Below are 14,450 nucleotides of genomic sequence, written 5' to 3'. Positions count from 1 at the left end.
ACTCTGAGATTTCACCTCATACCCATCAGATAGACAAAGGTAACAAAAAAGGAAAAAGACAAACATTGGAAGGGTTGCCAGAAAAAGGCACATCGATGTACATTCATGAAACTGTAAATTGGCCCAGACATTCTGGAAAGCAATTTGGAACTATGCCCCCAAATTACCAAACTGCATATCTTTTGATCCAGTAATAGCACTGTTATGTCTATACCTCAGAGAGATCAACAAAGAGCAAAAGCTCCCACATGCATAAAAATTATTTATAGGAGTTCTTTTTATAATGAATAACTGGAAAATAATTAATTTCCCTTCTATTGAAGAGTGGATGAGGTAATAATGGTATATGAATGTATGGAAAGAAAGCCTATTTCAGATAAAACTTATAAAACATGAGTGAACTAATACAAGGTGATGTGAGCAGAGCTAGAAAACTAGTGTATAGCATAACATCAATACTGCAAAAAGGAACCATTTTGAAAGACTTAAGAACTCTGATTAATGCAATGATCAACCATAATTACAGAAGACTGGTGATGAAAAATGCTACCTATGTCCTGGCAGAGAAGTGATAGACTAATATACAAAATGACATATACATTTGTGGAAATAGATAAATGGAAATTTGTTTGGCTTGACTATGCTTCTTTGTTACATAGGTTTGTTTTTCCTTGCCCTGGAAAAATAAGTGTTTGAAAAATTTTAAGACATTTATTGAAAAATGAAGAAGTGCCTTTCCAACATTTATGATGTATGTGGTAACACAAAGACTATAATATTAATTCATTAGTTGGTTGGTTATTTCATCTTATACCACCAGTCTCAGAGTTAATATTCATTCTTGACAAAGCTACTACTGGGAGGTACCAAGGACAGCTCCTGTGAAGGTTTTAAAGTCAGTTTTGATTTAAGGCATCTTAAAGATTTTCCACTTTTCTTTTTAAATGGAAACAGAACTCTTTCTCTAACATATTCATTATTCAATGTTGTATAATTATCATTACCAGTGTCTCATCCCTCGACTAAACTGATAACAACATGAATAATAACAATATGCCCATATGTAGAAATGGAACTCTCTAGGTTTGCTAGCCCATTCACAAACATGTGCTTATCAGAACAGTCCTCTGACATAAGTAGAGGAGGTATTATTATTCTCATCGTACCAATGAGGAAAGTGAAGTTCAGAGAGGCTAAGTGTCACACACAATAGAAAGTGTCAGAACTGAAACTAGAATTCATTTCTTCATCTGCCTACTCTGGCTCATTTTCTATTTTACCAAACTTCCCTAAATTGAAAGACATAGAATAATTGCTGCTGCTCCTTCTCTGAACCCCTAGACTGACGTGAACTCAGTTTACCCAAAAGTTTTTTTTTTCTTTAGCCTAGTGAACATGATGGAACTTAAATTAATCCTAACTATTTTCTAAAAACCCTTGAGCTGGGAAACAATCTGGTGCATCAGTTCTCCAAATGGAACCTGACCTTGATTATATTTCATTTATTTTGAATCTCCACACTGAACTAAAATCATAGGCTCTTGGAATTACAAAGGAAAGACCCAAGGCTTTATCTAGTCTAATGTCCTTACCTTAGTAGGAGCTAGGTGACTAAAATGTTAGCCTTAACCTTATTGACAATAAATTAATAACAGGGTTATCTATCTCTTTCAAGTTTACAAAGGACTTTCTTCACAATCATCATGTGAGGTAGTGAGGGCAAAGATTCTTTACCATTTCACAGATGGGGGAACTGACACAGTGAGATGAAATGATTTGCCTCTGATTCCATTGCTATTAAGTTTAAAAGCTTGGATTTAAATCCAGGTCTCCTGGCTCCAAGTCAGGATTCATTCAATTGCTCTGGATTATAAGATAAAAATATATTTGTAGTATTTTAGATATGAAAGAATTATAAAGATCAACTAGATTAATTCCCTTATTTTACAGATGAGTAATCTGTGGCCCAGAGATGTTGTTACTTGCACGAGAACACACAGGGAGTCACTGATGAAGATAGGATTTGAGCTAAGATCTTCAAAATCCACATTTAACACTCTTTACTTTATGTTCTGCTGCCCAACAAGTGCCTTTGTTAACCCTTTGACAAAATGAGTATATTATTCTGAATCTTCTCTAATTCTCTTTATGTAAAATTTGCTTAAAGAAAAATAAAAATAAGGGAAGGCAAAAACAATTTAATGGATATCCAATTAGTCTGATTCCTTTGGAGGGAAGCCATCACTTCAATTCATGGTATCCTGGTTTTGGTCGGTGTGGTTTCTTTGATCAGAAAGTTTCATGTTACAAAATTATTATACCCTCTCAGAGAAAGTCTAGCTACATGTTAATTTATCCACTAGGCAAATTTCTTTTGCTTAATAAAAGTGCTTACTTAGGAAGCTTCATACCCAGTAGCAATTAATTATTGACAGAGCATGCGAATTAGAGATAAAAGAAAAGTCGTTCTTTTCTCGCTCACCAGATAGTAAATAAATTTAATTATGGTAAGAGAAGCTAGGGGATCTTCTTTCGTATTAAGTTTTATTAGTTGAGACATTTAAAAGCATGTCATCATAACAAAAAGGTCTTGTGTAATCCTAAATGTACCACTTTGGTGCAGGGCTCAGAAGTGAATAGACTTAATTGAGCAAATGGTAGCAGATGGCCTGCCGTACAGACAGGTATTGTACAGGTTTATTGTCAATTAACTTTTGTCTACATGTGCCTATGGCAAATTGACTGTATAATATGTTACTGAGCCCAGCTTTAACACCTGATAGACTTGCCATGCTCTGATTAGGGGGATAAATGATGCTAAAACCCCTTTGATTTCTTAAAAGTCTTACCAAAGAGAGTGTCATTTTTTTAAAGTAAACACTAGAAGAAGCAGTAGTCTTTGCAAGTCAGCACATCTAGGTTTTATCCCAGCTCCCTCACTAGTTTGCTCTGTAACTGTGAGCAAGTCATTTCACCTTTAGTGGCCTCTGTAAAGTGGTAGTGATAGACTAAGTGCTCTTTAAGGATCTTTCTAGCAATGCTATCCTATGGTCTAACATTATATTTCCCTTACAACTCTACAATCCCAGGTTCTAAGGTTCTTTCCAGCTCCAACATTCTATATTCTGGCATTTTCTTTCCCAAAGTTCCTTCAAACTCTGACATTTTTCTTCTAATTTTCCTGCCAGCTCCAACATCCCAATTCCTATATTTTAAGGTGCCTTAAAGATCTGAAATAAAATATATCAGAGATAGCTAGATAGCTAGGTAGATAGATTGAGCATTTATTATATATTTAATATATTTGGTACTGTGCTAAGCACTAGGGATAAATACATGTAAGCAAGAGAGTCCCTATCCTCAAGGAACCTTCATTCCAATAGAGGAAAATGACATATAAAGGGAAGTTGGAAAAGGGAAAGTGTTGCCACCAGCAAGGAGGTGTGATGTGAAGCTCTGTAGTGAAGTGGAGGTCTGGTTCTGGGCAAAAGAAATTTTAAGTTCATCAGTAAGAACCCAGGGTGGTTCCAGGGGCAGATTCCCATGGGGAAGATGTGAGGATAATGGCTACAACAGAGGTGGCATCATTTGTGTCTGGTCACCAAGAAGTTCTGTGTCAGATAGCTTTGACATTCTCTGTCTTATAGTTCCCCCATGACAGTTTTAAAATTCTAGGATTCTATGATGGATCAGTTTCTTTAGCTTTCTATGATTCTTTCATCTCAGAGATTATTGCTGTGGGGGCAGGGAATGGAAACTATGAAATGGGAATAACAATTCTCTCTCCTTTTTTATTCCAGAAATGTAATGCCTAAGACACTGGAGGGACAGATAACAATGGAGAAAACTCCAAGTTACTTTGTAACCAATGAAGCTCCCAAACGCATCCACTCCATGGCTAAGGATACCAAGCTGATTGTGGTTGTGAGGAACCCTGTGACTCGGGCAATCTCTGATTACACACAGACCCTGTCCAAGAAACCAGAGATCCCGACCTTTGAAGTGCTAGCCTTCAAAAACCGGACCCTGGGGCTGATTGATGCCTCCTGGAGTGCTATCCGCATTGGGATCTATGCTCTGCATCTAGAAAATTGGCTTCAGTATTTTCCCCTGTCTCAGATCCTGTTTGTCAGCGGTGAGAGGCTGATCGTGGACCCTGCTGGGGAGATGGCCAAAGTGCAGGATTTCCTGGGCCTCAAACGGGTGGTGACTGAGAAACATTTCTACTTCAACAAAACCAAGGGGTTCCCTTGTTTGAAGAAGCCAGAGGACAGCAGTGCCCCAAGGTGCTTGGGCAAAAGCAAGGGGCGGACTCACCCCAGGATTGATCCAGATGTAATCCACAGACTGCGGAAATTTTACAGACCCTTCAATGTTATGTTTTACCAAATGACAGGTCAAGATTTCCAGTGGGAACAGGAGGAAAGTGACAAATGAGACCAGAAATCCTGGGGAAAGCAATCTGATAGTTTGAAGTGAATCACTGTCTAAGATGTGAACCTCCCCAGAAGGCTTATGGCCATAGCTGGGAGCCAGGCAGCTCTCAACCCATTGGTCAGGTTGCAGGTTCCTGCTCCTGCAGAGTTGAAACCTTAATGTCCGAGGTGTTAGGAGGTCTTCTTTTTGGGTCTCTTCTCCCTTCACTTCTCCCTCACATAGGGTATGTCCATTATCCAAAGTCAGAAGAGCTTGGGGAAGGAGTAACTGGGAGTTGGCTTTCAGCACAGCCTCCAAAGGCAAACAGTGCCTGCTTTTTGCAGCTGGCACATGGTGAACCTGACTCTGGCCAAGACCTAGCACTTTGGTCTTAGCTAGAAAATGTCACTGGCCAGTACAGCATGAAGGTAGTCATGAAGATACCCCACCCCCTCCTCACCAGACATACCCACATCTTTAGCAAAAATCATGGTTAAGCAGGGGAGGAATTTAGTTTGAAGTATCTCACCCTCCCACCTGCTAGGGTGTCTGATTCACCCTGTGGTCCACAACTCCTTAGCCTTCAGATGACCTCATTTCCTTATTCCTTGCACAGGCATATTGAGTCCCTCCTACTAGGAGTCCCTAGAGGCTCCAAGTAGCCATTTATGGGGTGGGCTGGAGAGGGATCATACATATCTTTGCAAAAACCAAGCAGCCCTGGGGAACTCTTTCCCTGAGGCTGGGGAGGTGAGTCCAGCATGCCAGAGATCTTCAGTTTCCTACTGGAAATCTTCTAAGGTATCCCCTTCATCCTTGATGTTGGGCCAAAAGGGATGTTTTCCTCTCTTAGATAGGCTGCTCCTCAGGGCTGCCTCCTCCCCACCTTTGCAGAGAGTGTGAATTGCTTCTAGAGAGCTTTTGGGGTGGAGGCCCTCCTCTTCTAGTGGGATGAGGGAGGAAAGCTTAGCATGTCCTCTCATTTTAGAAGCAGGGGCCTTCCCAAGCAAACTTGATTGTATTGTTTCACTGGCAAGCAGCAGAGTGGCCTCTTGGTCCTTGCAAGATTCCTGAAGTGGTTGCAAAACAAAGACTGTCCAACCCTCTTTTGATTGGGGATGAGGGGAAAAAAAAGGCCCATTTCCCCAGGAAGACAAAGTGTTCCGTGCTACTTCTGGATAGAATTCTCTGAAACTCTTGTTTAATTTGTTGCTCAGGGCCAGGCAGTTCTAGCCTGTCACCCACAAGGCATGCCCCTTTGCCCTCTCCATCCCCTTTCCCCCAAGGGCCTGGGACATGGGACATATTCATTCTCTGGAACTGGTGCTGTTCAGTTGGGAACTTACAGGCCTCAAAGCCACTGGAATTGAGGCAAATGGCACTGGATATCTTGGGGAGGCAGAGAAGCCAGTTACAGCTGGGCCACTCAGGCCAGCTTGCTGCTGCCGCCCACTGAAGGAGGAGGCAAAAGAGCTAACTTCATTTGTCAGACTCTGAGGGGTGGGCCAGAAACAGGAATGTGTACATCAGGTGTGGCTGAATAAAATGTCCGTTCCCATTAGCTTGATTCAATTAAAACACAGCGTTTGACACAAAGCACTTTTCCACAGGCCTACAAAACCAGAAATCGTTCCAGTAAAACTGAAAAGATGTAGTGGGGATGAGTTTAATTTTTCTCAGATGTTATTAAAATGTCATTTCTCCCACTAAATGAAAACTGTGTTGTTATAAAAATGGAATGCAACCTGATTAATGGGTTCTGATAGAATTTCTTTTAGTCTCCCCAGTTTCCAATAAGCATGCATCCACCCTCCAAGCAGGCTGGAGAGTCCCAGCTGCATTCTCCTTTGGGGCCTGACACCTGCTTTCCCTGATGGATCTGGATATAGCAGAAGGCAAGGAGGCTCTTGGGAATGTTTTACAGAGCCATGCTCAGGGAGAGCATAGAGTCTGGGGCCATGGCTTTCTCTGTCCCAGGCAGTTCTGACAAAGAATGGACTCGTGCCTAATTCAGTATATCCAACTGAAACACAGCCTTATAAATGAAAATTATTTTTTCAGAAAAGAAAGTTCCTATTGAGCTGCAGGCAATAGAAACACCTTTATTACCAAAAAAGAAGCTATAGATAAGATATAGGAAAAATAATAACATATATGTTGTATGTGAATATTTAAAAGACAAAAAAAATCCTTAAACATACCAGGGTCAAGAAGTTTGCAATATTAGCTGCTCGTATGACCCTTAAAAGAAAGATTATGTCTCTTCTTTCCTTCTCTTCCCCACTTGCTACCCACTTTCTACTCTTCTGAAATCATCCCCTAATGGAAGAGACCCAAAGTAAGTCAGCTTCTGAAGTTTGGGGTGTGGTTAAGGAGCTAAGAGCAAGCCTACCCTAAAGGCAAAATTGGGCTTTTAGGAGTCTTTGACACTTTCCCAGATGGTTAAATAGGGAACTGAGGGTCCCATATGTAAGAGGTATCAGGGAGCATCTGTTTATACAAGACCCAGTTGCCTTTTTCTCTTTTTCTTGGAGGGTCCTCCAATTGGAAACCTATAGTCTAAGAGTATTTGAGTTGGAAGGGCCCTAAGAGGTCATCCGCTTTTTTCCTGATATCCAAGGGAAGAATATTCTCTATAACATCTTAAACAAGACCCTTTCTTTCTATGGCCCTCAGCTTTCTCCTTTGTGAAATATGAATTTGGATTAGATCATTTCTATTTTGAAACCCTTTGATTCACCCCAGATTAGTGGTCAGGTCTGCTCAGTACCATCACTACATCTTGTCCAGTTCCCTTCTGCCTACCTTTCTGACTTACCTAGGAAAACATTCTTTTATAAGACAAAGAAAAATAAAGCATTTGCAACCAGGTTTGGATAAGTGTTCCAGAGGAGAGAACCCAAATGGTTCATTGAGACCATTATTTCCCTTGCCTTCTCAGCCTCCCTTGAATCTCAGTTTCTATAGGAAGGGTTTTAAAAGGGAGTCCATGCTGGGCCAGGTACGATAAGACTGGAGTATTAGATTTGACTCCCAGAGATTAAAAACATGGCCCAGGGTGCTTGTAACTTGTATTGCTTCTTCCTTCCTGTTTCCCCAAGGATTTCTTCTTTATTTAGGTTAGATCCCTGTGGTCTAGGGAGAAGTGATGTGCTTAGTGACTCAATAAGGTCTTTCCCAGAGTTTGGATGAAGTAAAAAAAATCCCCATTTTCCCCCCTGTATGTTGAACAGAAAAAGATTTAAAAAAAAAAACTTCAAGTCCCCTGCTCAAGGTCCAACCATCACCTCTTTAGTGGCAGGTGGGGTTTAAGAAAATAGCTATCCTTATCAAATATCTTGTCCTTCAGAAGAACCCTACAAAGGGTCTCTCAGTTCCAGAGGGGCAGGAGAATTGGGGAGCCATTCTTCAGAGGTGTCATATAGGGATGGAGAAAGAGATTTGTTAACTTTCAAAGCATCTATTTGGAGACCTTTTTGAAAGATCCAGATTCCAAAAGGAAATACAAAATTTTATATCATTAAGTCCTGCTTTCCACATTTCTGACTTTGGTTTCATTATCCATGGTCACTAAAAGGATCTGCTAAGCCCAAACTGCCTTTTTGGAAAAAAAAAATGGGACACTTGACAAAAGGAATTATTTCCTAGCTAGGTGGGTGTAGCTCACCTGTAGAAGGAGAGCTGGGTTAATAACTTTTTCTTTCTTTCCTATTTAAATGTCAGCATTGCAACCCACAAGAGATTGAATTTTGTATTTGATTTCAATTAGCAAAGCATAAATTATGTTTAATTTTCTACAAGCTGTGTGGATGATTCACTGTTCTGGAAAGGCTGCTGCTGGGTGGTTCAGGGCTGGGAAATGGAGAATTTAGCCTTCCAAAATATGTTTGCTGCTGACAGTTCTGCCTAACAGGCCTCTTTCTTTTTGTATTGTTCTGTACTGGAAGGAGATGACCATCTCAAACTTTAAAATTGAACCAGCCAGCTCTAACTAATAAAACATTGTGGCAGCCACATCTCTCGGCTCCATTGATCATTAGCCTCTACACATGAACCATGCCTGAAATACAAGCAAACAATTAATAAACCAATCAAAAAACATTTATTAAATGCCTGTTATAATTCAGGCACTGTGCTATGTGCCAGTTATAAAAAGACAAAAGTGAAATCTTCTCTGCCTTCAAGGGGATTATATTCTTGGTGAAGTTCTTGACAATCAGACCCTATCCCAGGAGTTAATAAACTTTTTAAAAAAAATCTTAGTCCCCTTAGGCTGTCTGGTGAAGCCTATCGACCCTCTTCTCAGAATGTTCTTAAATGCATACAATAAAATACATAAGATTACACAAGAAACAAATTTTACTGAAAAAAATGTCTTTTTCCCCATCCAAGTTAAGTGACTTACTGACTCAATAAGGCATTTACCAAAGTTTGGATGAAGTGAAAAAATCCCAATTTTTCATAGAGTTAAGACTTTCTTCATAAAACCCAACACTCTAGTTACAGATACAGAAACACTCAATCTGTCACCTGGACATACATCCCCCAAGGAGACACTTAAACTTAACAGTATTGTTATTTTCCAAACAGCAGTCACACTGTGGAAATAAAGAAATGGGAAAGGGTTAATAACACTGGAGCTTTGACTGTTCTTCACCATGTCCAATCAATTCATTTTACCAGACGTATAATAGAAAACACACTGGAGAGAGTAGACTTACCCACTGAATCCTGGCTTTACTATTTTCTGCCATTGATAAGCATGAGCATATTAAGATGAGCATATTATGTGCAGGACAAAGAAAAACAAGACATGACAATTTCAGCTGTCAAGGATTCCACAGCCTAATGGGCAGATAACACACAAGCATGTACAAACAAGATATATACAGTACAAATTGGAAATAATCATGGGGGAAACCATGGTGAATGTCACTGAGAAACAGATTTCCTAGGATTGAGATAATTCCAGTTCCTTAGCCCGCATGGTGATCACTAGTCCTTAGACATTCCTAGCCATGTCTGTGCTCCAACTATCCTTGGCAATACAACTTTCATAGGTGGAAGAGGTAATAAAATTTTACTAATGACTCATCTGTAAATCTTTGGGCACAATTTAAATGTTATATGTTGTTATTATTGGGAATAGGATTTAGAGTTGTGATTTTACTGATAATAAGCTTCCAGTGAGGAAACACCCTCTTACCCTTCTCTACACTTTATGGTCTTAGTGTTGCTTGGGGCACTTAGAGGTTAATGACTTACCCAGAAACATATAGCCAGTGTGTGTCAGTGGCAGGATTTGAACACTAGCCTTCCTGAACTCTCTATCCACCATGTCATGTTGCCTCTCTTATTAGTATTAATAGTAAATATAAAATAACAATGCAGGCCCCAATACTTCTGAACTTATTATCAGCTGGACCAGGACCGAAATTGGGATTGGATTATAGAATCCTTGAGGTCCTATTTCATTTTACAATTGTGATGTCTTTTTCTTTTTTAAAAAGATCCTTCTTTGGATTTCATCATGCTTTTTTCTACTGTCAAATAAACCCCATTACTCTGCTCAGCAGATTCCAAAGAAGCCAGCCACTCATAAAATTATGGGATTTTGAACTTCACTTCCTCTACAACACCTCTGTTTACTGACCAGTTATTGCTTTTCTCCCTCTTGAAATTATTTATTTCATGTTGTTGTTCTACCCTCTCAAAGCCCAATTCAATGATAGCTCTTAAAGGGCAGGGACTATCTTGTTTTTGCCTTTCTAGTCTCACTACCTTCCATAGTAGGGAGATACTTGTAAATAGTAGGGATTTAATGCATTTTTTCTTTGCTAAATTAAAAGGCCCTATATCAGATCATGGCTGTATTGTGGAATGTCAGGAAGGCCTGGGTTTGAATTCCGATTCATAGAGTGACAAGTTGCGTGACCCTGTTTGGTCAAGTCACTTGACTTTCCTTATCTGTAAAATGGAGGTAGAAATAGTATTTACTTCACAAGGTTATGACGAACAAATCTGATAAACATGTGAAGTGCTTTTTGAACCTGAAAGCTCTATATCAAAGTTATCATTATTATTCAATTTTAAGGGCCTCCAGAGCTCATCTATTCTAGCTCTTTCATTTGATAGATGACAAAAACAAAGAGATTTAGTGGCTTGAGTAAGGTCCTATGGCTAAGTGGCAGAGCTAGAATTCAAAGCCAGTGGATAGAGCACTGGCCCTAGAGTCAGGAGGACCTGAGTTAAAATCTGGCCTCAGACATTTACTAGTTGTGTGACCCTGAGCAAGTCACTTAACTCTCAAGCTAGGGATTTTACACCATCCTGATCAGGCCACCAATCCAACCACTCATTCCTGTACTCCAGGGATGTTCTGTTTTCTTATTCAGTAGAATCTTAAAGTACAAAGCTGGAAAGCGGCTATGTTAAAGGAAATGGGAACAGCTTCTGCTTTCCTGGTGGTCTGGGGCACCTTGGGCAAGAGCCAAGCAGATGGCTCATTACAAAATGAAGTTTAATAATTGGTGTCCCTTGAAAAATACATTTTTAGAATTCCCAGAATTCTTAGCTTTGCATGATGGTTGTCAATACCATATGATGTCCTGTACACAGAAGACAAAGCTTGTAAACATGGAGCAAGGAAATGAATAATAGCAATAATGATAAGTAGAATTCATATAGTGCTTAGAAGTTTGCAAAGTATTTTATGAATATTATCTCATTTTCTCTTCACAACAACACTGGATGGGAGGCACTATTTTATGCCTATTTTGCAGATGAGAAAACTGAGACAAACACATTCAGTGACTTGCCCAGGGTCACACATCTAGGAAGTATCTGAGACCAGATTTGCATTCAGTCTTCCTGACTAGGCCCAGGACTACATTCACTTAGACACCCAGATGTATTTGGTAAGCACCTACTATGTGCCAGGCATTGTTCTACTCAATAAAAGTACGAAGACAAAAATTAGATAGTCCTTTCCCTCAAGGAGCTTATATTTTATCAAAAGCTTTACATTTTCCTGAGGAGTCTCTGAGTGAAGATTAAGACTTCATACTTGATTATGAATGAGAAACACTAGCACATATCAAAAAAGAACCCCAGGGCAGCTAGGTGGCACAGTGGATAGAGCACTGGCCCTAGAGTCAGGAGGACCTGAGTTAAAATCTGGTGTGAGACATTGACTAGTTGTGTGACCCTGAGCAAGTCACTTAACCCTGATTGTCTCAAACAAAAAAACAAAAACCAGAACGTGCATCTGAAGTAAAAAAAAAAAATTCTTGGTTCGGATTCTGAATCTTCTACTTTCCATGGAATCTTGGAATGCTAGTACTGCAACGGACCCTACAGATTGCCTCATCCAAATACTCTCATTTCACAGAGGCAGAAGCTAAGTCTCATATAGGTGTCACACAGCTTGTACATAGCAGAGCTGAGACTGAGGTCTTCATATTCCAGGTTTAGGATTCTGACTATCCATCCCATTGGGCTGCTTAGATGACTCACTTCTTCTGTCTGGCTTTGATTTCCTCATATATTAAAAAATAAGGTTTTATTAGAGGTCTAAGTTTCCTTCCAGTTCTGAATTCAGTCAAGATAAGACCCATAGGAGAAAAATTAAGTAGCACCAAGAATAGAATTCTGTGAATCAGGGCAAGAAGAGAGTCAGTAGTAGGGCACCCAATGAACCTTAGCAGTCAGCTGGTCATACCTACCCTGCCCCCCATAGGTATCTGTAACAAAGCAACAAGCATGGAATCCACAACCTTTGCTATATTGCCCCCAGAACAGTCCAGCAGCAATAAAAGTGGCATAGTCCCTAGATGAGTTTAGGATGGAAACAACATCATGGTACAGTAAGCAATAATATTTAAAGCTGACATTTATACATCATATTGAAGTTTACAAAATGTTTTCCTCTGCAACCCGGTGGGCTCGATAGGATAATAATACTTATAGTACTTGATAGGGTTGTTTCAAGATTAAATGAGATAATGATTCTTAAGTGTTTTGTAAACCTTAAAGGACTGTATAAATGCTAAAATTATTAGTCTAAGTAAAAGGCAACTTGGTTTCAGTGATAGAAAGAAACCTGGTTTTGAGGTCATGATAACCTGGGTTTGAGAACTACCTCTGACATGCTGTGTGTGACTCTTGGCAAGGCCTTTAACTTGGCTCTGGGCAACTAAGACTGAGGTGCAGAGCAGGTACCAATTTCCATTGGTAGAAGGAGTTTCCTTACCTGAACGAGCTGAAAAAACTCAGTTCTTCTTTCTCTTAAAGTAGTATTCTTTCCATAAGACTGCTGAGTTTGACCATAATAGTTGTCCTTTGCAAATAATATTACACATGTAGGTTCTCCACATCCAAGTATACAGGTGAGAGGCATACAATCACAATCAGAAGCTGTAGCTGGAATGGGAGAGTAATTGTGGATGTCTCTGCTGGGTAATAAATGAGTTGATTTCTGTGGTTGCTCTCCAACAAATATTGGTTAAAATTCAATTGAACACAATTTTTAAGTACCTACTAGGTGTTAGTTAATTTGCAAGATACTAAGGTTGTTACTAAGGTGAGAAAGACACAATATTTTCCTTTTCAGCAACTTGTAGCTAACTGAGGTTCATGGCATAAATTAATAGTGTCAGATTGGTGGAAGCAGATGAAAAGGTAAAAAAGGAAGGCCATGTAGTTCAATGGCTCCACAGGCATGGGTTCACTGAGTTATTGGGGTTTAGTTGTACCTGCCCTCCACCATGGTATTGGGCATGGTTTGAGAGCCAACTGCCACAAAAGCTCATTTGAACTTAGAGAGAGGTTTCACCAGGTAGAGTGACCTGCTGAGACCAGTTTAAATGATCCTACTTTTAACACTTCAAAAATCTTCATTGCAGAGTCCAACCATAATACTTTAGTAGACAGTTGCAAGTGTAATTTTAGCACCCCCACCCCACCCCAACTCAACTAGTGGTCACTCTTTTTGTGATGAGCCTTTCCACATTGAGTCAGACCATTCTTCAGGCAATAGTCATAGCATTTAGAGCTACATCCAAACTTAGAATTCCTGCAACAGTATAAAGTCCTTGGAATAACCTTTAAGATCCCAGGATCATTTCCATATGGAAGCCTGGAGTCCTTGTCCTGGAAAATTTTGCCACCAAAATGCTAGTCTGACAGACAAAGGATTTTGATAAACAATCAATGGTAGTTAATGTCTGCTAAAGAAGTTGTCTATGACTCCCAGTAATGGAATAGAATTGCAGCTTTCTATGGTGTTTAAGGACAAAAAACTTTGTCCTAATTGAGGCTTCCACAATACCCAGGAAGTAAGGATTTTGATAGTGTGAGACATCTAGATCCAGAAGGAAAAAAAATAATTCACAGATATAATACCTAAATATCATTGACTCCAGGGCAAGACCCATCTAAATCTTATATGTATGCTACCTTACTCCACCGACTAGTATTTCCCCTTTTTATTTTTCTCATAGGCCTAGATCTTCCCCTTGATCTTCCTTATCCAAGGCATGAAGAACTAAAAGATACTCAAATTCAACATTTCATAATCTCTCAGGATTCATAGGGTTTCAATTGGTTAATCATCTGCCTTCACAAAGGTCTTTTCAGCAAATCATTTTGAAGAGTGATTTACCTCCTGAATGTCACATTTCCATTCATTCTTCCCTTCATTTTTTCATTAAGAATACTAGAGTTAGAAGTTAGGAGACCTAAGTTCAAATTCTGGCTCTGATATTTTGTTTGTTTGTTTTTGCGGGGCAATGAGGGTTAAGTGACTTGCCCAGGATCACACAGCTACTTAAGTGTCAAGTGTCTGAGGCTGGATTTGAACTCAAGTCCTCCTGAATCCAGGGCCAGTGCTCTATCCACTGTGCCACCTAGCTGCCCCTCTGGCTCTGATATTAATGCACTATAATAATGGGAAAGTCAATCCCAACCTCTGGACCTCAATTTTCTTCTTCTTTTTTTTTTTTTTTGCAGGGCAATGGGGGTTAAGTGACTTGCCC

General features: G+C 39.7%; 1 protein-coding gene across 1 annotated transcript in view; it reads left to right on the top strand.

Annotated features, from left to right (window-relative positions):
- The window catches only part of HS3ST4 (heparan sulfate-glucosamine 3-sulfotransferase 4), a 476,811-nt gene extending 468,321 nt beyond the window's left edge, over positions 1–8,490 (top strand). Inside the window, exon 2 of the mRNA XM_043977208.1 lies at positions 3,801–8,490. Within this exon, the coding sequence (XP_043833143.1) occupies positions 3,801–4,437 (637 nt within the window). The 3' untranslated portion in view covers positions 4,438–8,490. The remainder of the gene's footprint in view (positions 1–3,800) is intronic.
- The last annotated feature ends 5,960 nt before the right edge of the window (positions 8,491–14,450 follow it).

The sequence above is a fragment of the Dromiciops gliroides genome, chromosome 1 (genome assembly GCF_019393635.1).
Source record: "Dromiciops gliroides isolate mDroGli1 chromosome 1, mDroGli1.pri, whole genome shotgun sequence".
Taxonomy (NCBI): Eukaryota; Metazoa; Chordata; class Mammalia; order Microbiotheria; family Microbiotheriidae; genus Dromiciops; species Dromiciops gliroides.
The sequence above is the reverse complement of the archived record's forward strand: the minus strand, read 5'-3'. Positions and strand labels throughout refer to the sequence as shown.